Raw genomic sequence first — 24419 nt, 5'->3', positions numbered from 1 at the left:
GAGTTTTTTCTTCCCTCTGCGCGTAATCTGACGCTGTTTGGGGAGGGCGAGGCCGAAACCTGATCCTCCAGTCCGGGGGTTCCGTTAATGTTTAATCAGATAGGATCGTCCGATGGGGCTCTGGTGGCGTGATCTGCGCGCCCCAGGCGTCAAGCACCCACACCCTAGAAGGCTTCCTCAGCGACGTCGAGGCGCTCATGGTTGCAGGCGGGCGCCGCCGTTCAGTTCAGGGTCCGAGCCTGGAGGAGTGAGCCAGGCAGTGAGACTGGCTCGGGCGGGCCGGGACTCGTCGTTGCAGCAGCGGCTCCCAGCTCCCAGCCAGGATTCCGCGCGCCCCTTCACGCGCCCTACTCCTGAACTTCAGCTCCTGCACGGTCCTCCCCACCGCAAGGCTCAAGGCGCCGCCAGCGTGGACCGCGCACGGCCTCTAGGTCTCCTCGCCAGGACAGCAACCTCTTCCCTGGCCCTCATGGGCACCATCAGCTCCAGGCGGTCCTGGTGGCCGCTGCCACTGCTGCTGCTGCTGCTGCTCCTGGGTCCCGCGGGCGCCCATGCGCAGGAGGACGAGGACGGCGACTACGAGGAGCTGGTGCTAGCCTTGCGTTCCGAGGAGGACGGCCTGGCAGACGCACCCGAGCACGGAGCCACAGCCACCTTCCACCGCTGCGCCAAGGTGCGGGCGTAGGGGTGGGAGGCCGGGGCGAACCCGCAGCCGGGACGGTGAGGTGCTGTTTCCTCTCGGGCCTCAGTTTCCCCCCATGTAAGAGACGAAGTGGAGTGCAGGTCGCCGAGGGCTCTTCGCTTGGCACGATCTTGGGGACTGCAGGCAAGGCGGCAGGGGAGGACGGGTAGTGGGGAGCGCGGTGGAGAGCGGGCACAGCCGGCTCTCTGGGGACTTGCTGGGGCGTGCGGCTGCGCTATTCAGTGGGAAGGTTCGCGGGGTTGGGAGACCCGGAGGCCGAGGGAGGGCGAGCAGAGCACTGCCAGGATCTCCTGCCCAGATCTCACAGGTTCCGCCTCGCCGCGGCACAGGTGGGTGAAGGAGTGAATACCTGGAACGCACTGGGAACTGCACCAGGCACAGAGAAAGCGGGCTTGCCATTATAGTGGGTTCCGATTTGGTTTGAGAAATATGGGCAGCGGAGGGTGGAGGGCCTGGAGAGAAGGCCCTATCCGAGACAGGGGCGAGGTGGGAAGGACGGCAGATGCTGGGAGCGCGAGGCAATTTCTTTATGACACAGAACTCATGCTGTAGTATTCTGTTTCAGCTGAAGAAAAGAACCACCTGAAGAGGCAGGGGAGAAGGGGCGGAGGTATTCTCGAGGCCCATTGGTGTCCTTTAGGACTCAGGCAGGGAAGGGCCCTTGGTGCTCTGGAGCCGGAGGTGGTGCGCCGGGTACTGGGATCCCGGAGTTGAGCCCGGCGCCTCAGCCCACCTGGCCGCCTGCCGACCGGACCGTGTGCGGGGCGAGTTTGCTCAACAACTCTGCCAGCATCTGTCCCTCAGGCTGTGGGAAGCTTCTTCCCGGGGCGGGACCACTAGTTTTTTCTAAGTATTACCAGCCCAGGACTTGGCTGAGGTTCTGTGTCCGCCAGCTTGGAGTCAGATCTGGGGTTGAATTCTGGCTTCCTCTCACTAGCTGTGGTGCTTGACAAGTCACTTATCCTTGAGCCTCCATTGCCTAATCTTTAAAAGGGAGGTGACAATCGTCCCTAAGCCTCAGTGGCAGCAGATGGGGAGATGAAGGGAAAGTTCTGTTGACCATGAGTGAACTTACGATGCAAGCCCGGGGGGGAGGCGGGGGGATCACTTGCGGTTTTGTCCCTGTCTGCAGTGTGACCTGTTCGTGACATTGTCTTTGCTCCAAACCACAGCTCCTGGGGCAGAGGGGAAAATTCTGCCACTCACAGCTGCCTGCCCACCTTTCTGTCTGAGTGTGCTGGGTGGCAGGATGGCAGGTCCTTACTCAGCCCACTATAGCCCTCTTCCTTGTTCCCTGAGCCTTTGACTTTCTAGAGGGATGTTGTGGGGTTGTGGCCAGGATAAGAAAGGGCATTTCAAGTTACCACTGCTCCAAAACAACTGTTCTGGAAATAGTGAGTACCCCATCGTGAGAGGTGAGTAAGCAGAGGCTGTATGACCACCTGAGCCAAGCCCTTAAGGATGATTCTTCTCTGGTGGAAGTTTGGAACAGGAGCCTCCTCGAGTTCATTTATTCACTCATTCAATGGTTATTTTGTGGGAATCGAATTTAGATGAAAATATTTTTTGGCAAGCAGAAAAGGATTTTTAGACCAATCCTTTTCTTTTAGTCATGAGAAACTGAGGCCCAGAGAGAGGAGGTCACCCCAGGTGCATTAGAACTGGGTTTCCAGAACTGACACTCCACTGCACAGAGTACTCTCCCAATTCACTCGGTTTTTATTTAGCAGAAGACATTTTTAGATGGGTCTTTGAAGCATTAGTAGGAGTTCAGCGATGATGGTGTCAGGAGAATTTTATTCTAGGATTAGGAGGTACCATGAACAAAGATACAGAGCTGAGGAAACCAGAGGTGGAGGATAAGGAGCACAGGTCCACAGTTCTTTTTCTTTTTTTTTGAGATGGAGTTTCACTCTTGCTGCCCAGGCTGGAGTGCAATGGTGCGGTCTCAGCTCACTGCAACATCTGCCTCCTGAGTTCAAGTGGTTCTCCTGCCTCAGCCTCCCAAGAAGCTGGGATTACAGGTGCCTGCCACCACGCCCGGCTAATTTTTGTATTTTTAGTAGAGATGGGGTTTCACCATGTTGGACAGGCTAGTCTCGAACTCCTGACCTCCTCAGTGGATCCGAGGAGGTGATCCGCCCGCCTCAGCCTCCCAAAGTGCTGGAATTACAGGTGTGAGCCACCGCACCTGGCCTCCACAGTTCTTTATCCACCGTCTGAAATGTAAAATATTATGAAAACCAAAAGTTTTTTTGTGATTTATTTGATGGTAGCACCTGACGTGAACTGACATGAGATTATTTTTAATCTAGTTGTGTGAATATGCATATTCATATATTTTGCTGCATAGATTACAGTATGCAGCTCCAGATTCCTCCAAGCAGACTCTGATTGCCCATTACTGCCTTTCTAAAATCCAAACAAGTTCTGAGGTTCAAAACCGATTTGGCCCTAAGGCTTTGGGTAAAGGAGGTGGACCCTATTCTGCTCTGACTGGAGTCCAAGATGCATATATACAGACATATGGGTGATGGGGCTGCAAAGATAGGTTGAAGTAGGGGCCAAGGAGGAGCATTGAGTTTGGACTTGATCCATGAGGCTGTGGGGAGCCAGTGAAGGTTCTTGAGCAGGTATGTCTGCCTGAGAGCAGTTGGAGCAGACAAGAGCTAAAACCAAACAAATCACCTGCAGATAGTGGCTGCTATAATTTGTTTGTCACCTCCAAATCTCATGTGGAAATTTGGTCCCCACTGTTGGAAGTGGGGCCTAATGGGAGGTGTTTGGGTCATGGGGGAGGAACCCCCATGAAAGTCTTGGTCCCGTCCTTGTGGTAATGAGTAAGTTCTCCCTCTGTGATTTCCCTTGAAGGCTGATTATTAAAAAGAGCTTGGCACTTCCCTCTCTTCTCTCTTGCTTCTTCTCTTGCCATGTGATTGATCTCTGCACATGTAGGCTCCCCTTCACCTTCTGCCATCAGTGGAAGCAGCTTAAGGCCCTCACCAGAAGCAGATGCTGGTGCCATGCTTCCTGGAGAGCTTGCAGAACCATGAGCTGAATAAATAAATCCCTTTTCCTTGTAAATTACTCACCTTCAGGTATTCCTTTATACAGCAACGCAAAAGGACTAAGACAGGGGCCTTGACTCTTCTCTCTCTTTAAGAAGTGTTGCCTTTGCTCACTTAGTCATCCCTTCTGCCTGCATTTGTAGAGCATCTGGATGGGAGATTTATATAACCGTCACCCTTGACCTTCCCAGCAGGCCTATGTCATAGGTACTGTGGTCTCTACAATACAGCAGAGATATCTGAGCTCAGAGAGGTTGAGTGACTTGCTCATGGCTGCACAACCAGGAAATATTGGAGCTGGAATTCAGGTCCACGGTTTCCTGGCTCCAAAGCCCATGATTTTTTCCCTCTATTTATTCTGATTGGGGCATGGGGGAGGGAGTGGCCTTTGGGCAAGGCCACCAGGGGCGACCAGGCCTGTGGAGAGCTGGGTGCGGGTGCAGGTACAGAGGAAAGCCTGTTGTCGTGTGTGGCCCATAGTTCCCATTTGTGCCTGACTGGCACATTTGAAAGTGTTATATAACTATGTGAATAATAATAGTTGGCCTATATGAGGTTTTTAATTTGCTTTTTGATCCGCATTTGGTAACTTCTTTATCATCTACTATACTCTTGTTATGTCTCTTTTGTTGTAATTCTAATTTGTAAGTAGGGGTGAGATAAAGTATACCTAGGATTTGCTGGGTTTCTTCCATGTCATTATGTTCCTCCTTGCACGGGGCCAGGATCCGTGGAGGTTGCCCGGCACCTACGTGGTGGTGCTGAAGGAGGAGGCCCACCGCTCGCAGTCAGAGCACACTGCCCGCCGCCTGCAGGCCCAAGCTGCCCGCCGGGGATACCTCACCAAGATCCTGCATGTCTTCCATGACCTTCTTCCTGGCTTCCTGGTGAAGATGAGTGGCGACCTGCTGGAGCTGGTGAGCCACGCTTTTTGGGAATGGCACTTCCTGATAGGGCTGGGCCACTGCATATACACTGGGGACTGTGCTTAGTAGGCCCATTGCTGAAAATCGGAAGGGGACAGCAAGTATGTATTGAGCACTTACTGGGTACCAAGCACAGTAACTACTGGCTTTCTGTATAGAATTCCCTTTAAGCCTGGCCATGCCCCAGTGGTACGTCTATCTTCATTTGAAAGATGAGGAGACCGAAGTTCAGAGGGGACCACACAGACAGCTAGGGGTAGAGCCTGGATCACACCCATTGGTCTGCCTGCCAGCCATTCTTGTGCCAATGCATCTGCTGCCTATGGAAACCTGTAGGGACAAGGCCCTGGGATGTTGAGTGGAGCCTGAGTCATTTTATAAAAAAGCATGACTCTAGGGTCCAAAATTCCTTTGAGGCTGTTGCTATCCAGAGTAAAGTCTCTTCTTTAGGACAGGGTGGCCCTCCTCCCTCCTGGATGTCACATCTTCGGTGGAGGGGCAGAAAGGGGACTGGGTATTCTCCTCACCCTGGCCCTAGTGCTTCAAATCTTAAAAAAAGTTCTTGTTTGTGCTTCTGCCCGACCTTCTAGCCCACCTCGTTTCCTGGCCTCTAACTTGATGAGAGCATGTGTCATTTTCACACTGATTCTCCACATGGCAGGTGGTGCTTCTCAGCCTCCTGCAGACAGTGAGGCCCATGGTCTTGCCCAAGGTCACACAGCGTGTAATGGGCAGGGTCAGAGTCTGGACCTGGGTCTCCTAGCTGCACTGCACTGCTGCCCCACGGGGTTAATCAGCTCAGCATCCTGTGGCTGAACAGCTACCTCATACCAAGGCCTGTGTGGCCATGACAGGGATTGACAGGGTCCCTGCCTTGGGAACCCGTAGTCTAAGTAGAGGAGACTGACAAGTCAATGCCTTCCATCAGTCTGCTCAACACACATTTACCAAGTGCCTACTGTGTGCTGCAGAGGCGAAGATGACACAGCCCAGGCCTTTCCCTCGAGCTTACAGTTCAGGAGGAGAGACTGACCAGTGACTGCCAGTACAGTTGACTATGGGACAATGTGTTCAGCATTGGGGAGAGATGAAGAAGGTACCCGCATAGCACCAGATGACAGGCACAAGCCCCACAGGCCAGGGCAGCTGCTCAGAGGAGAGTAGGCCAAGCAGAAGGCTGCAGGCATTTGCCATCGAGAGCTGGGCTTCAAACTGGGCATCATACCAGCCTGGGTTCGAGTCCCGCCCAGCCCCTTACTGGTTGTCTAACCCTGAGCAAATCCCTTCACCTCTCTGAGCCTCATTCCCCTATCTGTAAACCAGTTATAATAATGGGAACATTCATTTAAGGACTAAACGAGGTCGTGAAGTGTTCAGCAGATGCTAGGTACAGAAACTCGCTGAAGTCGGGGGCAGGTGAAGAAGCCTCTGGGGATACGAAGGCATCCAGGGACTAGCTGTGGCAGGAGGCTGTTACCACTTAGGTCTGAAGGGTAAGGAGAGGGAATAGTTTTCCCTTCTGCCCAGTTGGAGCCGGTGGCATGGAGGGGAGGCTGCCTGTGGGGAATCACCCGAGGGTTCACCGCTGCAATGCGCAGGGAGTCAGGAGGTAGGGAGGGAGTGGGGCAGATGCACACTTTTTTGTTTTTTTTTTTGAGACCTTGTTGCCCAGACTGGAGTGCAGTGGTGCCCTATCAGCTCACTGCAACCTCTGCCTCTCGGGTTCAAGTGATTCTCCCGCCTCAGCCTCTCGAGTAGCTGGGACTACAGGTGTGTGCCACCATGCCTGGCTAATTTTTGTATTTTTAATAGAGATGGGGTTTCACCGTGTTGGCCAGGCTGGTCTCGAACTCTCGACCTCAGGTGATCCCCCACCTCGGCCTCCCAAAGTGTTGGGATTACAGGCGTGAGCCACTGCTCCCAGCTGCAGATGCACTCTTGTCCTTCTAACTCCTGCTGGTGCTTCCCATTGGCTGAGCCCAACTGGAAGCTTTGCAAGGGAGCTGGTGCTGCAGTTTGCACTGAGCAGGCTGGAGAAGGCTGGAGAATAGATTAGGGGACAAACCGAATTGCCAGTGCTGTTATGTCATGATTTAGGCATGGAGTCCAGGGCCTGAGCTTCACTCCGTGTCCATCCTGCCCAGAGCCTTGGCACAGCCTGGCTCCCAGACAAGATGTCAAGTTCAGAATCCTTCCTAAAAGGAATCCTCTGTGCCAGGCCGTGTTGCGGGGATATGGGAGTGCTGGGTTCCCAGCCTCACCAAGGAGTGAGAAAACTCAGGCTCCTAGTCTGTCCTCTGGGGCACTAGCAGGGACAAGGTGGGAGGCTGCTGGGCTGGGATGTGGGTACAGGTTTGATCAGGTGAGGTCAGGCTGTGGCTGTGTTTGCTGCTGTCCAAATGGCTTAAGCAGAGTCCCCCGGCCTCTCTGGCTTCTGCAGGCCTTGAAGTTGCCCCATGTCGACTACATCGAGGAGGACTCCTCTGTCTTTGCCCAGAGCATCCCGTGGAACCTGGAGCGGATTACCCCTCCACGGTACCGGGCGGATGAATACCAGCCCCCGGGTAAGACCCCCATCTGTGCCCTGCCCCTCCCCATCTGAGCTGAATCCATTTTCTCTGCCCTGGCCTTGCCTCCCTGCTGGTGGTTTCCACTTCTCAGGGGGCTTTGGGACTCAGCACCTCCACTGACCCCCTTTTTTCCGTCCCATCCCCATCCCCTGCAGCCTTCACTGCCTGCCTTCCTGTTGCCCCACAAATGCAAAAGTCTTGCCTTAAATGATCCTCTTTTCCTCCTTTTCTCACCATTTGGAATGGCCCAGCAGGCTGCACTTACCTTGGAAGGAGGGTTCATCTCATGGTGACTCTACCTAGGGCCCCCAGGCCTCTATAACTCCCAGTGCCCTGCAGACTGGATCAGACCCCTTAATGGGATAGACACAACCCTGTCTGGGATGCCCCTGCCTACCTTCCTGTTTTGCTGCTCCGCCTGCCTCCAGCTCCGTTTGGCTTCCTGGGGCTCCCTGCCTGGGTCACTTTGTGTCTTCCCTCTAGGCCTTTCTTTCCACTGTTCCCTCTGCCTGGTGTGGCCTGGCTATGGGAGGGAGGGAGGAGGAGCGGCCATGGAAAACGGTCTGCATTCTAGCAGGGCCTTGCAGGTGGCAATTCAGTCGGGGAAGACTCTACATGCACCTGGCCTGAGGAGAGAATGAAGGGTTCTAGTTGGACTGTGTTAAGTTTGAGGTGCCCATGGTGTGAGGTCTGGAGCTCAGTGCAGAGACGATGCAATGTGGTGGGTCCATGCAACATGGTGCCAGGACGCAGAGCTTGGGGTGAACTCAGCTTTCACCCCTTACCGGTTCTCGTGGGATCTTGGGAAGCCACTTTCTTCTATGAGCCTTGTCATTCTTGTCTGTAAAATGGGCACATGACCCTGTCCCTGTCCTTCTCACAGGTTGCTGTGAGACTCCAATGAGTTGAAGGATGTGCAGATGCTTTTGGAAGTGAAAAGTTGGGGGGCTTCTGTGTGACTCTGCATACGCCCAAACTGTGTGACCTTGCATATGTCTGAGTTGCTGCCACTGCAACAGATCAAAGCTGGTGGGCAGGGTGTGGAGATAGGGTTTGTGTGTGGGACATCCTCTGGCCAGGGTGGCAGCAGCAGAAGTGAGGGGCCTGGTCGGTCATGTGTGCTGACCTGGCCTGGGCAGCCTGTGGCCAGGGAGAGGACAGCTCCTCTGTAGGAAGAGCCTGTTCCTTTCCAACCAGGCGAGACCTCTTCAGTGGAACCCTGGAGTCCCCTGTACTCCACATCAGTGCCTCAGGGACCTCCCGGAGCAGGCTAATATCAGAGACTGAGAGGGACACTGGCAGAGGATCACAGAGACCCCAGTCCAGGCAGAAGACTGAGAAGATCTTGCCCCCTAAGTTAGTTTCCTAGCACTGCTGTGACAAAATACCACCCCCTCGGTTGGAACAAGTCGATTCTCCGCAGTCCTGGAGGCCAGAAGCCTGAATCAGTGTTGGCAGGACCACATTCTCCCCGGGGGCTCCAGGGAGAAGCTTCTCTTGTCTCTTCCGTGTCCCAACAGTGGCAACACACCAATCCCAGCCTCTGTCTTCACACAGCCTTCTCTGTGTCTCTCTCCTCTTCATTGTCTCATAAGGACACTTGTCGTTGGATTTAGGGCCCTCTGGATCCTCCAGGATGATCTCATGTGGGGAACCTTAACCACATCTGCAAGGACCCTTTTTCCAAATAAGGTCACAGCCACAGGTTGTGGGGGTTAGGATGTGAGTGTATCTCTTTGGCAGCCACCGTTCCCTCCTCTCCCTTGGGCTTGAAGCCGACGTGGGGCCCTTTCCTCCCCATAGGATGCCCATGGATTGCCCCCCTTCCCGCTTCCCCCGAGTGTCTGTGGGAAGTGGCAGGAATGGCAGGCAGGGGTGTGGAACCCCTTCTGGAGTCACATCAAGGGCTTGGCTGGAGGAAGTCCTCCTGGATTGGGGGCATGGGGCAGGCTGGCTGGGCCCAGCAGCAGCCTCTTCATTCATGGGGAGGCCACAAGCATGGGCCCTGGAGCTGGCTGCCGCCCTCAAACCCAGACCCTGCACTCTTAACTGTGTGACCTTGCACACATCACTCACCCTCTCTGATCCTCAGGTTCCTCTGCAAAAGGGAGGTAATGATAACCCTCACTGTGGGGGGCTGTTTGGAGGGTTAAATGAATTATTGCTGTAGCATGCATTTCTCTGTCAGGTATTGAGTGAGGTGCTGTGATTTTAGCCCTGCATTTTTCTTTTCTTACCATTCAACAATAACGTTTTGAGCACCCACTGTGTGCCAGGCACCGTATTAGGTGCTGGGGATACAAATGTGAATGAAATGAACGTGGTCTCTTCCCCCAACAGTGTATCCAGAAGATTAATCCATTCCTTAAACAAATGCTACTCGACACAGATTAGTTCTGGATAGGCTGAGAGCTCTGGAGGAGTGCAGGCAGCTGCGAGCCTGTGTATCCGGCAGAAGGATCAGGAAAGGCTTCCTGGAGGAAGCGCTGTTCTAGCCAAGACCCACGGGGGCATTATTAGCCAGGCAAAGGGGACGGTGTCCAAGCAGAGGAATGAACATGGACTGAAGCTGTGAGGCAGGAGGGAGTGTGGCCTGTGCAGAAGGGACCGAGGCTGGTGAGAACAGCAGGGCCTGGGTGGCCTCCAGGGCAGATGTGAAAGGAAGAACTTAGCCACAGTCTGAGCTTCTCAGGCGCATGGCAGGGCTGCCTGGTGAGAGGGAATGAGCTCCCTGCTCTGGAGGTATGCAAGCAGGACTGGGCTCTCACCCGCCAGAGGCCACAGAGCTTCCCAGAGGCTGGAAGAGGCCACTCCAAGGCCTCTTTGCCCCTGAGAGTGGTGGCTCTTCTTGAGGCCACCTTGCCACGCTGTCACAGGGAACTAGCAGTCCCTGCCTCACCCCGGGGGTTTGGAAGATAGAGGGAGGCCTAGGAAGGGCCCTGTGTCTCGTCCGAGCTGGGCCCCTTTCCAGCCTCTCCCTGGAAGGAAGCCCAAGGATGTTCCTGCGGGGGCTTTGGCTTGTGTTTCGCTCCAGCTGTGGAGGCCGTGGTGGGGCTGTGGGCCCTGGTGGGCGTTCCAGGCTTACAGCCTCTCTCCTGGCAGTGTCTTACCAAGAGCTGCCCCTTTGCCAGGCCCACCTGCCCTCATGCTTGCAGCCTCCTGGCCCTGTCCCAGCAGGACAGTGGGCTGGTGTGAGCGGGCAGGAACCGCCTGCACTTAGAAGGTGTGGGGCTGCCTCCCCGAGCTTCCACCTGCCGCTGGGGCCACACCCCAGGCCCAGGGATGTGACCCCACAGTGGTCACATCATCTTGCAGCGGACCCCAGGTGCAACTCCTGGAGCAGATGGTGGTCCCAAGCATGGGTGGGACCAGAAAGGACTCTCACCTGGGCTAACTCAGCTGCAGCCTCGTTCCCTCCTCACACACGACGAGGAACATGGACCGGAAGCCTGCCCAGCAGGCCTTCTGCTCGATGTGCGTTGTGTGGCTTATGTCCAGGGAGGGAAGCAGCCTCTGTGCTGTCTTCTAGATGAGCCTGTATCCCCTGGGCTGTCTGCCAGTGTATCCAGTTGTCCCGTCAGCCTGGAAGCTCTGCGGGAGGACCTTGGGCTGCTTCCTGAGCACCTGTATCCCCTGCAGCAAGCCCGGGGCATCTGCTAGGAGCAGACTGAGCATGGCTTGTGGGCCTGGCACCATCTGGCCTCTGCCCACCTTGCTGGCCTTGTCTTGTGTCTGCCCCTTCGACATTCCGTAGCCCAGCTCAATATCTAGTGGTTCCTCTAGGGTGGCCAGCACCCTTTGGTCTCCAGATGTCTTCAGGTCGGAGCTCACAGCGCTCTCAGCCACCCCTTCCCAGTGTAGCACCGGGCACGTGGTAGATGCCTACTGATGAGTGAAAGCTCCTAACACACTCAGAGAGCAAGGACTCCACCTCATCCCGCAGCCTGGGAGGAGAGGCAGACTGCTGAGGACCTGCCCAGCATGCTACAGAAGAAACCAAAGTGCCCACGGGACTGATCAGTGGAGCTTCCTGCCGAGACTGGAGGCCATAGGGCAGGGTGGACAGTGTGTGTGCAGGCTGGGGACTCACAGTTCGGACTGTGCCCAGCCCTACTAGCATAGTGGGTGGGTGGGAGGATGCGGGATTGGGGGCTGACTTTGCCTGAAATTAATGTGGGATCTCAGAGCAGCCACTGAATTGCTCTGTAGGGGGCTAAATAGTGGCCCCCACAGATACACACACCCAGACAGAGCCTGTGAGCCAGACCTTATTTGGAGAAAAGGTCTTTGTAGATGCAATTAAGCATCTCAAGATGGCATCATCTGGACTATGCGGTGGGCTGTAAGTCCCGTGATGTGTCTTTATGAGAGAAAGGCAGAGGGAGATTTGACACACAGAGGAGGGGCCACGTGGAGACAGAGGCGGAGATTGGAGAAATGTGGCCACAAGCCAGGGAGCACCAGCAGCCACCAGAAGCTGGAAGACGTGAGGCAGGGTTCTCCCCGGAGCCTTCGCTGCTGAGTCTGGGAATTTGTTACCGAAGCCATAAGAAGTGGGGACACGCCCTGAGCCTCCCACACTTGCTCACCTGTCCTGAGATGAGAATCTCTACTCTGCAGCATATTTGGAGGATCACTGCGGGGGCCACAGAGGTGCTGTTCAGATGGCACTTCAGAAGACTCAGGAGACCCTGGGGCAGGAGCAGTTTGACTGACAGCCCAGAGGGCTGCCCTCTGATGCCACCTGAGGCCCTGCTTCTCCTGGCTGCAGGGGTTCCAGGCCCAGGCCATTTCCGCTGATGCAGGACTCTGCTGGCAGCAACCTGCCTGAAGTCTTCCTTTGGCCTGGCTGGGAGTTTCTGAGACCTGTGCTGGAGAGGAGGTGCTTCCTTCCTTGCTTCCCTTCTTCCTCTCTCCCTTCTTCGTCCAGCGGAGGACCTGCCTTGCATCTGTGAGCTCTCCCTACTTTCTCCTACACCCCAACCTTTGTCCTGCACGGGTGACTCCCCCAGTGAGTCTCTTGCAGCTTTTACCCCAGTGCCTGCTTCTTGGAGAATCCAAACTGATCCAGTTAGGGATGATAAAGTGTAGGGTAGGCTCTCGGTGACTGTTTTCTCTGAGGCTGTGACTCGTGTGAGGCAGAAGCAGCCCCCGTGAGCCCTCCTGGTACCTTGTGGAGTGGAGAACGCTTGGACCTGGAGCCAGGAGGCCCGGACACACATCCTGTCTGAGCTGCAGCTTCCTGTCTCTAACATGAGCCAGCCAGCGCAGGTGGCCGGACATCACTGTTATTCTCCTTTGAGTCTTTAAATCTTGTTGTCTTTCTTGCAGACTCGGTGAGCTGTGAAAGGCTATAATAGGGGCTTTATTTTACACTATGATATTGTTTTTTGAACATTCGTATTACTGTTGGATATTGATATTCATACGAAGAAGCAGGATGACTTGGGTCCTTCTTGGCAGTGGGATTGCCAGCTGATGGCCTTGGACAGTTACCTGCCCTCTCTAGGCCTCCCTTTCCTTGTCTATGAAATATATTATAGAATAGGATGTAGTGTGTGAGGATTTTTTTGGAGGTTAAATGAGTGAATATATTTAAGGTGCTTTCACCAGTGCCTGGGATGTGCTCCACAGTTTCTGTGTGTTAACTCTAAGGTTGACTTCATGCTCATTCCCTCCTCTCCCACGAATGTCACCTTGGAAAGACGGAGGCAGCCTGGTGGAGGTGTATCTCCTAGATACCAGCATACAGAGCGACCACCGGGAAATCGAGGGCAGGGTCATGGTCACCGACTTCGAGAATGTGCCTGAGGAGGACGGGACCCGCTTCCACAGACAGGTAAGCATGGCCCTCTGATGGGAGGGCTGCCTCTTCCCGTATCCCCATCCTGGAGGTGGGTGGGGACTGCCACCCAAGAGGGTTGCAGCTGTACTGCTGGGTTGCACCCCCAGCTGTCACTGTCCCCTCCCTGCCGTCAGTTGTGGGAAGGATGTTCATCCATCCAGCCACCTGCTGATTTGTTATGGGGTTGGTGTGGGGGGGGGTCTTTCTCATGTGGTCCTTGTGTTCGTCGAGCAGGCCAGCAAGTGTGACAGTCATGGCACCCACCTGGCAGGAGTGGTCAGCGGCCGGGATGCCGGCGTGGCCAAGGGTGCTGGCCTGCGTAGCCTGCGCGTGCTCAACTGCCAAGGGAAGGGCACGGTTAGCGGCACCCTCATAGGTGAGTGATGGCCCCAGATGGTGCTGGTCTCTCTCCATCTGGACCTGGCCTGGGAGGTGGCTTGGGCTGGGCCCAGGGAAAGCTAATGTCTCCTAACCAAGAATGCTGTGGCAGCCTCTGCTGCAGAGCCGGAGAACCAGAGTGCCAAGGCTGGCAGGGTCCCCAGTAGCCACGAGTGCAGATGAAGAAACCCAGGCCCCAAGAGGGTCATGCAGGTAGCCCAGGGAGTTCAGCCTTGACCCTGGGTCAATGACCTTTCCACAATTCCACACTGCTCCCCTTTTCACATCCGGTGACATCTTTATGTCTTTTGTGATGTTATCTTCAATGTGGAGGGACTCGAGGTGATCTAAGCAAACTTTTCCTATCTTCTGCTTGCATACCTCTGAGACCAGGGGACTCACTCACTTGCATGACTGGGCCCTGCAGGTCACACTGGCCAGGCAGATGTGGTGGAGGAACTGGCAGAGGACTAGACTGTGACTACAGAGTCTAGACTGTGACTACATTTAGTTCACCCGGCAGCCCCCGTGTGAAGTCCAGTTGAGAACTAGGACTCTGGGGGCCTGTGGACAGAGAAGAGGGAGGGTGCTGTCCCTTACTGACTTCCTCCTGTGGCCAGACATTGAGCAAGGCCTCTGTACAGCATGCCCTGGGGCTAGCCTTGCCATAGCTGCTAAACAGTTGATGAAACCAGTCCAGAGAGGGGAGGTGACTGTCTGAGGTCACACAGCTCAAGCTGGGGAACTCCTGGGAAAGCTGTCGGCTCTGGGCAGCAGCTTGACTTCCATTGCAGGCCTCAGCCCCCAGGGTCAAACACTGGCTCTGGTGCTGGCAGAGGCAGCCCACGAGCCTGTTTCAAAGGCTGAGAAGGCCCAGGAGTCTGCTCTGTGCTCCAGCAGTTCTGCTCTGAGACTTTCCTACAGAGTACAGGTTTGGATGTTCAGTTTTAAAGGCAAGAATCAATAACTTTCGGCTCCATCAGGTGACTCCTTGTGCCTGTCCCACCCCTTTATTGACTGACCTCGGCTCAGTCCGGTCAGTTGCTGAAGGTCAGTGTGCGGAGGGGAGGCTGTTCTTTCCCAGAAAGGCCTTCCCCAGGCCTGGTGCTCTGGCCTCTGGAGGACTTCCTGGAGAAGTCCCTTCTTTGGGGTCCCAGTCAGTGTATGGGGAAACCCCTATTGCATGACCTGGCACGGGGCAGGGGCTCAACAGTCACTATTGCCTTCCTTGCCGCTGCCATTTCCCCCTCTGTAAGCAGGTGATTGTGTGTCGAGTCTGAGCACAGAGATAGGCACACAGCAGGTGATTAATAACTAGCAGCTGTAGGCTGGGCGCGGTGGCTCATGCCTCTAATCCCAGCACTTTGGGAGGCTAAGGTGGGCAGATCACCTGAGGTCAGGGGTTCAAGACCAGCCTGGCCAACATGGTGAAACCCCGTCTCTACTAAAAATACAAAAAGTAGCCAGGCATGGCGGTGGGTGCCTGTAATCCCAGCTACTTGGGAGACTAAGGCAGGAGAATCACCTGAACCCAGGAGGTGGAGGTTGCAGTGAGCTGAGATCGTGCCACTGCAATCCAGCCTGAGTGATAGAGCGAGACTCCATCTCAAAAATAAATAAGTAAATAACTAGCAGCTGTAAATGTGGCTGTTGTTCTTCACATCCACACTCAGTGCCACTCCACTCCCTCCCTGCGTGGTGTGAGGGGCCTCACTAGCTGTCTCCTAGGAGGAGCATGGCTGTGAGATTCCAGCTCCATCCTTGGCCACAGCTCCTGGAGACATCTTAGAGGCCAGGATCCAGAAGGCTCCCACACCCCATTTGACAGGGGAGAAGCTGTCAGCTCCAGGTCCCCTTGCACATCAGGGCCAGAGCTGAGTTAGGCCTCCAGTCTCCAGGCCACTGGGCCAGAGCTCACAGGCTCATGTGACCATGCGGGCTGGCAAGTCTGAAATCCGCAGGGCAGGCCAGGCAGGCTGGCAATCCCTGCAGAATTTGACGTTGCAGTACTGAGTCCTAAGGCAGTCCTGGGGCAGAATTCCTTCTTCCCTGGGAGGCCCCAGTCTGTTCTCTTAAGGCCTTCAACTGATTAGATGAGGCCTGCCCACCTTATAGAGAGTAACCTGCCTTACTCCGTCTTCTCATTTAAACGTTAGTCACATCTAAAAAATATTTTCGCAGCAGCATTTCCACTGGCTTTTGACCAAACATCAGGCCACAAAGTTGATCCCCAAAATTAACCATCACTCTGTGTCCGTAAGGGAGGGGCTGGGAAAGGGGAGCAGGTCTCCCCAAGGGGTTTTGTTCCTCCCAGGCCTGGAGTTTATTCGGAAAAGCCAGCTGGTTCAGCCTGTGGGGCCACTGGTGGTGCTGCTGCCCCTGGCGGGTGGGTACAGCCGGGTCCTCAACGCCGCCTGCCAGCGCCTGGCGAGGGCTGGGGTCGTGCTGGTCACCGCTGCCGGCAACTTCCGGGACGATGCCTGCCTCTACTCCCCAGCCTCAGCTCCCGAGGTAGGTGCTGAGGCTGCTGCCCCAAAGCGCGGGTGTGGGGCGGAGGGGCGCGGGTGTGGGGCAGAGGGCGGGCGGGCAAGTGGGCCCCGTGGGCTTCTCGTGCCACGTTCCTAGAGGCCGAACCCTTCTGGCTTTGGAAGGAGTCGTCAGAGACCCCCGCCGTGCGGGAGGCTGGGGAGGAAGGGGCCCGAACCTCCATCATCCCAGAGTCTGAATAGCAGTGGTCCCGCCACGCGCCCACGTAGCCACGCCCCCACATCCCGTCCTGGCCACTCTCCCTCCTGAAGGTCTCCTGGTACCCGCCCCCTCCCCATCTCCATCCCCAGGCCTTGCGTCCTCTGCCCAATACTCTTAGGGCCTCCCCGTTGTCCAGCTCCCTCCGCGGCTCCATGACTGACCGCTTGAGCAAGGCGAATGTGGATGGGAGCAGTTGAGGGCTCAGAACTCTCACCCGAGGAACATCCACGGAGTGTGCCGCATGCACGGAGCCTCGGCCCTGAGGAGCTGGGGGGCAGTGACCGGCCCTCCTCTGACCACCACTCCTCCAGTGTCAGGACACTGCGGGTATCTAGGGGAAGGAATCTTGTTCCACTTCAAGTCTGGAACGTCAAGTCTGCGTGCGCACGCGCTCATGTGTATGCGCGTGCGCGTTGGGGGTGGGCGTTGCGGAGCAGATGCGTACCTGACAGCGGTAACCTAGGTCCTCCCGGGCCTATCAGAGGCTTCCCTGGCGGCCGAATTTAAAGGCATCAAGCAAACAAAGCCCAACACATCTCTGCCTTGTCCTCTCAGTTTCCCCCCGTGGCACTTAGAACCACCTGATACACCTGAATAGTTTCCTGTCTATCTCCCCCACTAGGATATAAACTCCACAGGGGCGCTGGGAATGCTGCCTGGCTATGGTAGGGACAGAGGGGAGCAACAGGGCGGGGCAGGGGTGCTAGAGTTCTGCTTGGGGAGTCAGATTTTCCTTAGGAGGGGACATTTGAATGGGACCCAAACAGGTGTATAGCAGTTGTCCAGCCCAGCTGGCAAGGCCTCAGTCTGCCTCTGCAACCACTCTCTTGGGCTCCTTTCTCTGCCACCCACCTCCTCACCTTTCCAGGTCATCACAGTTGGGGCCACCAATGCCCAGGACCAGCCGGTGACTCTGGGGACTTTGGGGACCAACTTTGGCCGCTGTGTGGACCTCTTTGCCCCAGGGGAGGACATCATTGGTGCCTCCAGCGACTGCAGCACCTGCTTTGTGTCACAGAGTGGGACATCGCAGGCTGCTGCCCACGTAGCTGGTAAGTCACCACCCCACTGCCTCGGCCACCGTGATGCTAACAGCCCCTTTGGCAGTCAGGGTCTGTGCCGGGACCTCCAGTGCCAGACTCTGTGCAGGGGGACCAGAGATGAGGTAGGCCTGATGGTGCCTTCAAGGACACTCAGTCTGATGAGAGAGGCAAGTGCACAGAGGGAACACGAGGTCAGGGCTGTATTAGAGGGAGCCCAGAGGAGGCACCTGCCCAGCCCGAGGGTCAGAGAAGGCATCTTGGAGGAGGGACATTTGATCTGGAGCTTGATGGATGAATAGGAGTTCACCTGGCCGATAAGACAGCAACTACCAAGGCTTAGAGGTGTGAGAGGAGGCTGTCTTACCTCACTGAGTAAGGGACCGCAGGCGGCTTACCTTCGAGAAGAGAGCTTGGTGTCTGTGTGCAAGTGTGTTTGTGTGTATGTGTGTGCGTGTGTGCACTGGCAGGAGTCCCCTGCTGGGGCAGGAGGGCCAGGCCATCACCATCTTTCACCATTCACCCCTGCACCAGGCATTGCAGCCATGATGCTGTCTGCTCAGCCGGAGCTCACCCTGGCCGAGTTGAGGCAGAGACTGATCCACTTCTCTGCCAAAGATGTCATCAATGAGGCCTGGTTCCCTGAGGACCAGCGGGTACTGACTCCCAACCTGGTGGCCGCCCTGCCCCCCGGCACCCATGGGGCAGGTAAGCAGGATGGCAGGGTGGGCAAATCCAGGCTGGGGCTTGGGAGGTCTGTGTGACCTTGACAGTCTCTCCCCTCTCCCTTGTTTGTGTAAGGAGGATGATGCCAACTTAAATAGGATTAAATGAGAATGGGGCTCTGAAAGGGCTTTGCAATATTTTCATAACGTGTTTTTATAGAGACAGTAGAGTATATTCTTTAAGCCCTCCTCTCTCCTACCATGAACTAAAGATTTTTGTGGAGGTTCCCTCACTCCCAGCACCCCCTCCTCATCCCAGGCCCTTTTTGCAGGTTGGCAGCTGTTTTGCAGGACTGTGTGGTCAGCACACTCGGGGCCTACACGGATGGCCAGAGCCGTTGCCCGCTGCGCCCCAGATGAGGAGCTGCTGAGCTGCTCCAGTTTCTCCAGGAGTGGGAAGCGGCGGGGCGAGCGCATGGAGGTGACTGTACCCCTCCTTCATGTGTGTGTGTGTGTGTGTGTGTGTGCGCGTCAGTGCTGGGCCCTCGGGGACCCCCAGCAAGCCTCTCTATCCTCCAGACTCCAGCTCTTCTGTAAGCTTACAGGGCTGGCCAGACCAGGAGTGGGGCACTCCTCACCTCACACGGCTGGGGGCTGCTAGAGACAGCCACAGCGGGAAGGGTTTCCTGGAGGCTGCAGGACAGTGCCGGATGGATTTTCAATGCCCATCTAGGTGTGAGCGTGGGGCAGGGCAGCGTAAGGGTCAGCGATCTGCTGCTGTGGACTCAGCCATCTCTAGGCCCTTCTCACTCAGGTGCTCCATGGTTCTGGGAGCTGAGAAATCTCAAACCAGCAAAAAAGGGGAATTGATGTTGATGCTACAGGATAGTGCACAGATGCCATCTGGTTGCAGCATTTTGGTGGAAGGGCAGTGCCCAGCTAGAAGAGTGAGGAGGGGCAGGCATTTCTGGCCTGGGAGATGGTGTCTTAATGCTTGTGTGAGAGGCAGAGTGGGTGGAGTGGAGCTGGCTGGGTCCTTGCTTTGGCCTCTTGGATTTCTCTATATTTCCATTTTGAAACCACTCTGTGTTTGGAAGAACTTTTGAGTATTCAGAGCTGCCACTGGCAGAAGAGTCTACCTTGGGCAGGAGCAAGCTCCTTGTCCCCAGAAGGCTGGGTCTGGCTGGCCCCTGGCAGGGACACTGATGAGGGTGCTTGAGTTGATCCTGTCTAGTCCCTTCCTGTGTTTTCAAAGCCCATTCTAAAGCAGATTCCTATTTCTGTCTTTGACTCTAAGGCCCAAGGGGGCAAGCGGGTCTGCCGGGCCCACAACGCTTTTGGGGGTGAGGGTGTCTACGCCATTGCCAGGTGCTGCCTGCTACCCCAGGCCAACTGCAGCGTCCACACAGCTCCACCAGCTGGGGCCGGCATGGGGACCCGTGTCCGCTGCCACCAGCAGGGCCACGTCCTCACAGGTAGGAGGCTGGGCCTGCCCTGGGGTGAGGAGGGGTCCCTTTCTCCTTATGCACCCACTGCCTGCGAGGCTTGGTCCTCACGAGTGTGATCCGTGAGACTCAAGCCTGACTTGCCATTCCATACTCTGGTTCTGCCGCTTCCATGCCCTTTGAGCCTGGACAGGTGACCTTACTTCTCCTCGTCTCAGCTTCCTCCTCCATAAGTGGAAAAAAGGTATCACCTGCCTCATTGTGTTGCGAGGAGATGGGCAGCATCTAGGGCACTGGCCTGGAGCATGGCAGGTGCTTTGCCTAAGGTGGTGTAGTCCAGGAGAGGCAGCTCCAGAGAGAGGCCCCCGGCTGGGGCTGAAAGGAGGGCAGACCTCGGTTTGAATTTCACTCTGCTGCTCAATAGCTGTGTGACCTGGGCAAGTTACTTAACATCTCTGTACGAGGAAACGATGGGTGCTAAGCACTTAGCTTAGTGCGGGGACAATATATATTCTAGCTATCATTACTATTGTTGTCATCACCCGTTGCTTTAAAATCCAGTCTCTGGTATAGGCAACTATTGACAGGCTGCCCTGTGTCAAAAACATGCCCAGGCAGGTAGCAGGAAGTCACAGACGGGGACCTCTTGGGGCATCAAGGGATGGTGTCCCAAGGCTGAGCTGTTCTGGTTGAGTGGAGCGTGAGAGGTCTGGGAAGACAGTGGGACTGCAGCCTGGAATAAGAGGCTCAGAGTTGATTCTCATCTGAGCACCTCCAGGGGAGCCACTGAGGGTTTGAGAAGAGGAGAGTGAGGGTGAGAACCTGGCTCTGGGCACAGCAGGCTGGCATGTAGGATGGATGTTCAGGAAAGAAGAGCATAGTCAGGTGGCTGGTGCCCTTGTCCAGGGGAGTGGCTCCGTCAGGTTCAGGGGGAGCCTGAGGGCTTGGAGGGAAGTCCACCATGCTCTAATCACGCTCCCCTTTGGAAGTGCTCAGCCGATGAGCTCACAGGCACATGTCAGTTTGAAGTCATGGAATCTGACTCCATGAAACACACCTCAAAGAGCCCCATTTCGCAGCTAAGGGAACTGCAGGCTGGACATGCTGAGTGACTGTCCCGAGCCCTTGCAGCTAGGACATAGAGAATACTAGTAACCACAACCGTACCATGTTCAGAGCACATGCCAGGCTCCATGCTGGGGCTTCACACGTGTCATCTTCACAGTGTCCCTGTGAGTACGTGTGGTTTCTCTTTCCATCTTACAAGTGAGTAAACAGGGCCTCAGTGTAGCTGAGTAACCACTATTTTAGGGTGTGTCTGACTCCTAAGCCCATGGAAGGCATTCCGAGGTGGTTCAGACAGACCCCGGCTTACCCTTGAACTTCTGCCTGCTGGCTGCATGGGGAGGGGCTGGGGGCAGTTTGAGCATCTCAGGCCATAGAGCCCCTGCCTCATTGTCTCCATCTCTGGGTGGAGAGATGGTGTTTTCCCTGAGAAACTAAGGCTCAGAGAGGTTGAATGGCTCTGCCAAGGTCACACAGCTGGTCAGCTGCAGAGTTGAGAACACAGGAGTCCTGGTGCTCAGGCCAGCATCTCTTTTCTTCTTTGAGTTGTTTCTGGGTTTCCTAGCTCTTGCCTCAGACCTTAAAGAGAGAGGGTCTGATGGGGATGGGCACTGGAGACGGAGCATCCCAGCATTTCACTATCTGAGCTGGCCTTCCTCTGCCCCAGGCTGCAGCTCCCACTGGGAGATGGAGGACCTTGGCACCCACAAGCCGCCTGTGCTGAGGCCACAAGGCCAGCCCAACCAGTGCGTGGGCCACAGGGAGGCCAGCATCCACGCTTCCTGCTGCCGTGCCCCAGGTCTGGAATGCAAAGTCAAGGAGCATGGAAACCCGGCCCCTCAGGAGCAGGTGAAGAGGCTCGTGAGGCCGGGTGGGTGGGGTGCTGCGTGTCCCTCCTGCACAGCTTTTCTGTGTCAGTTTGTGCCACCACCATACCACCATGCATCAGGGTGGCAGTTTGCCAGGTAGATGCTGTGGGCAGCTTCGGCCATTGTGTGGACAGCATGTGTATGTGTCTCTGTGTGGCTGGGTCTGTTTTTGCTTTTGTCCAGATCAGTAAGGTTTGCTACCTGGGTACCCCACTCCACTTGGCGTAGAATGTGCATAAATATGGCATAAAGAAATGCAGTATGCATGCATTTATTGATTGATCTATTTTTTCTGAGATGGGGTCTTTCTATGTTGCCCAGGCTGGTCTCAAATTCCTGGGCTCAAGCGATCCTCTGGTCTTAGCCTCCCCAAGTGTTGGGATTATAGGCATGAGCCACTGCACCTGGCCTGTCTGATCTATTTAACAAACCTGCTGGGAGGTTCTCAGGGTCAGGAGCAGCACTGGGCTCTGAGGACAGAGAGCTCACTCAGCCATGACCCAGAGGGGGTGCCTGAGCTGCATGCTGAAGGTTGTTAGCATGACCAGCAAGGCAAGAAATGGTGCTGCCGAGATTAGCAAGGCAAGAAAAGGCCCTGCCGAGATTAGCAAGGCATGTGCCAAGCCCTGGAATGTGAGAGCCGGACCTTCTAGAAACCTGGGTGTGTAACTATCCTTCTTAAAAGCCAGTGGGAGCTCCTTAAAAGGCAGCCCTGAGGAGCCCACTCTTAAATGAACTCAGAGTCAGTTTTAAAATGCAAGTCTGTGTTGATTCTGGTCTGGATGGTGCATTCCTCGAGAGTAAAAAACAGTCTTGGTCTTGGATCCACTTGCCCTGGGTGCACTGAGGGCTGCTAGGTTCCAGGTGCTCTTCCTGGCACTGGGGAGGGACACAGGCCCAAGAGACATGTTGTTGTCCCGCCTGGAGCATCTATTTTAGTGGGGGAAGACTGAAAACAAAGCAGTAATATAGAGTACTGAAAAGATGCGATGGAGAAAACTATAGCAAGGAAGGGAATGGGTGGGAGAGAGGTCAGGAGAGGTCTCACTGAGAAGGTGGACGAAACGGGCCATGAGGCAGAGAACATGTTCCAGGCAGAGCGAAGGCCCCGGGGTGGGGGATGTGCAGGGAGTACCAGGAAACCAGAGAGGTAGGAATAGTTATGAGGTGGGGGGTGCCTCAGAGGGGACAGGGCCAAGTCAGGTGAGACCCGAGGGCCAGTCAGCAGTGAGCTGGGGCCATGCAAGGGTCCGGCCTCAGAGGAGTGTGGTCTGGCCTTGATCTGAACCTCTCACTGTGGCCTAGCTGCTGAACTGAGAAGAGATGACAAGGACCTTGGGCAGAAGCAGGGAGACTGGAGGGAGTCAGTGGAGGGTCCAGGTGTTGGGGCGGGGCTCAGGCTGGAGTCTGAAGGGAGCCTGTAGGCCTGGTGGGTGGATGTGGGTGGGAGAAGGGGAGGATGGCAGCAAGGCTCGGGCCCCTGGACAGATGGAGTTGCCATTAAGTGGGATGGGGCAGGCTGTGGGGCCATCAGTCTCAGAGGGAAGATGAGTTTGGCACTGGCATGGTAGGCATCTGTCTGTCCCCATGCCCCTCAAACCAGGCACGAAGCAGGAGCTCACGTGTTTGGTCAGCGATGGTGCAGAACCGCCTGGGCAGGAGATGCGGGATGGGAGATAACGTGGTTGTGTCCCAAATGGGCTCTGAGCCAGTGAGGGCCGTCTGCATTTTGGCCTCACATTGGGATGTCGGAGGGAGAAATAAAGTGTGGGTGGGGGTTCCGGGCCACGCTAGACACGTGCTTTCTTCTCCTCGGGTTCTGGCAGGTGACCGTGGCCTGCGAGGAGGGCTGGACCCTGACTGGCTGCAGTGCCCTCCCTGGGACCTCCCACGTCCTGGGGGCCTACGCCGTAGACAACACGTGTGTGGTCAGGAGCCGGGACGTCAGCACCACAGGCAGCACCAGCGAAGAGGCCGTGGCAGCCATTGCCATCTGCTGCCGGCGCTGGCACCTGGCGCAGGCCTCCCAGGAGCTCCAGTGACAGCCCCATCCCAGGATGGGTGCCTGGGGAGGGTCAGGGGCTGGGGCTGAGCTTTAAAATGGTTCCAACTTGTCCCTCTCTCAGCCCTCCATGGCCTGGCCCGAGGGGATGGGGATGCTTCCACCTTTCTGGAGCTGTTGGCCTGGCCCTTGAGTGGGGCAGGCTCCTTGTTTGGAACTCCCCAGGTGGAGGTGCCAGGAAGCTCCCTCCCTCACTGTGGGGCATTTCACCATTGAAACAGGTCAAGCTGTGCTCGGGTGCTGCCAGCTGCTCCCAACGTGTCGACGTCTGTGGGCAGAATGACATTTATTGAGCTCTTGTTCTGTGCCAGGCATTGAATCCTCAGGTCTCCACCAAGGAGGCAGGATTCTTCCCATGGATAGGGGAGGGGGTGGTAGGGGCTGCAGGGACAAACATCATCGGGGGGTGAGTGTGAAAGGTGCTGATGGTCCTCATCTCCAGCTAACTGTGGGGAAGCCCCTTGGGGCTCCCTGATTAATGGAGGCTCAGCTTTCTGGATGGCATCTAGCCAGAGGCTGGAGACGGGCGCGCCCCTGGTGGTCACAGGCTGCGCCTTGGTTTCCTGAGCCACCTTTACTCTGCTCTATGCCAGGCTGTGCTAACAATACCCAAGGGTGGCCTGCAGGGAGCCATCACCTAGGACTGACTCAGCAGTGTGCACTGCTGCACGCACCGTCTCAGCCAACCCGCCCCACTAGCTGGCAGAGTACACATTCGCACCCCTACTTCACAGAGGAAGAAACTGGAAGCAGAGGGGGCGTGCGTGCCAAGCTCACACAGCAGGAATTGAGCCAGAAACCCAGACTGGGCTGGCTCTGAAGCCAAGCCTCTTCTTACTTTACCCGGCTGGGCTCCTCATTTTTACAGGTAACAGTGAGGCTGGGAAGGGGAACACAGACCAGGAAGCTTGGTGAGTGATGGCAGAACGATGCCTGCAGTCACAGAACTTTTTCTGTATCACCTAGGCCTGATTCACTGGCCTGGTGGAGATGCTTCTAAGGGATGGTCGGGGGAGAGGGGCAACTGTCCCTCCT

At 56.0% G+C, this 24419-nt stretch overlaps 1 protein-coding gene across 1 annotated transcript; it reads left to right on the top strand.

Annotated features, from left to right (window-relative positions):
* The first annotated feature begins 469 nt into the window (after positions 1-469).
* Positions 470-23365, top strand: PCSK9 (proprotein convertase subtilisin/kexin type 9). Its single transcript, XM_058430559.1, has 12 exons — positions 470-673; positions 4497-4688; positions 7138-7261; positions 12973-13106; positions 13344-13488; positions 15805-16001; positions 17107-17290; positions 17813-17986; positions 18276-18424; positions 19241-19418; positions 21121-21302; positions 23149-23365. The coding sequence occupies exons 1-12, from the start codon at positions 470-472 to the stop codon at positions 23362-23364; spliced, it is 2079 nt and encodes a 692-aa protein (XP_058286542.1). The 3' UTR covers position 23365.
* Positions 23366-24419: the final 1054 nt, after the last annotated feature.

This window comes from Hylobates moloch, unplaced genomic scaffold, assembly GCF_009828535.3.
Source record: "Hylobates moloch isolate HMO894 unplaced genomic scaffold, HMol_V3 SCAFFOLD_18, whole genome shotgun sequence".
Classification (NCBI taxonomy): domain Eukaryota; kingdom Metazoa; phylum Chordata; class Mammalia; order Primates; family Hylobatidae; genus Hylobates; species Hylobates moloch.
The sequence above is the reverse complement of the archived record's forward strand: the minus strand, read 5'-3'. Positions and strand labels throughout refer to the sequence as shown.

Excerpts from the sequence above, each read along its gene's own strand:
- PCSK9 (XM_058430559.1), top strand. The coding sequence starts at position 470 with ATGGGCACCATCAGCTCCAGGCGGTCCTGGTGGCCGCTGCCACTGCTG. Across the intron at positions 674-4,496 it reads CCTTCCACCGCTGCGCCAAG|GATCCGTGGAGGTTGCCCGG; the intron begins GTGCGGGCGTAG and ends GCACGGGGCCAG. Across the intron at positions 4,689-7,137 it reads GTGGCGACCTGCTGGAGCTG|GCCTTGAAGTTGCCCCATGT; the intron begins GTGAGCCACGCT and ends TGGCTTCTGCAG.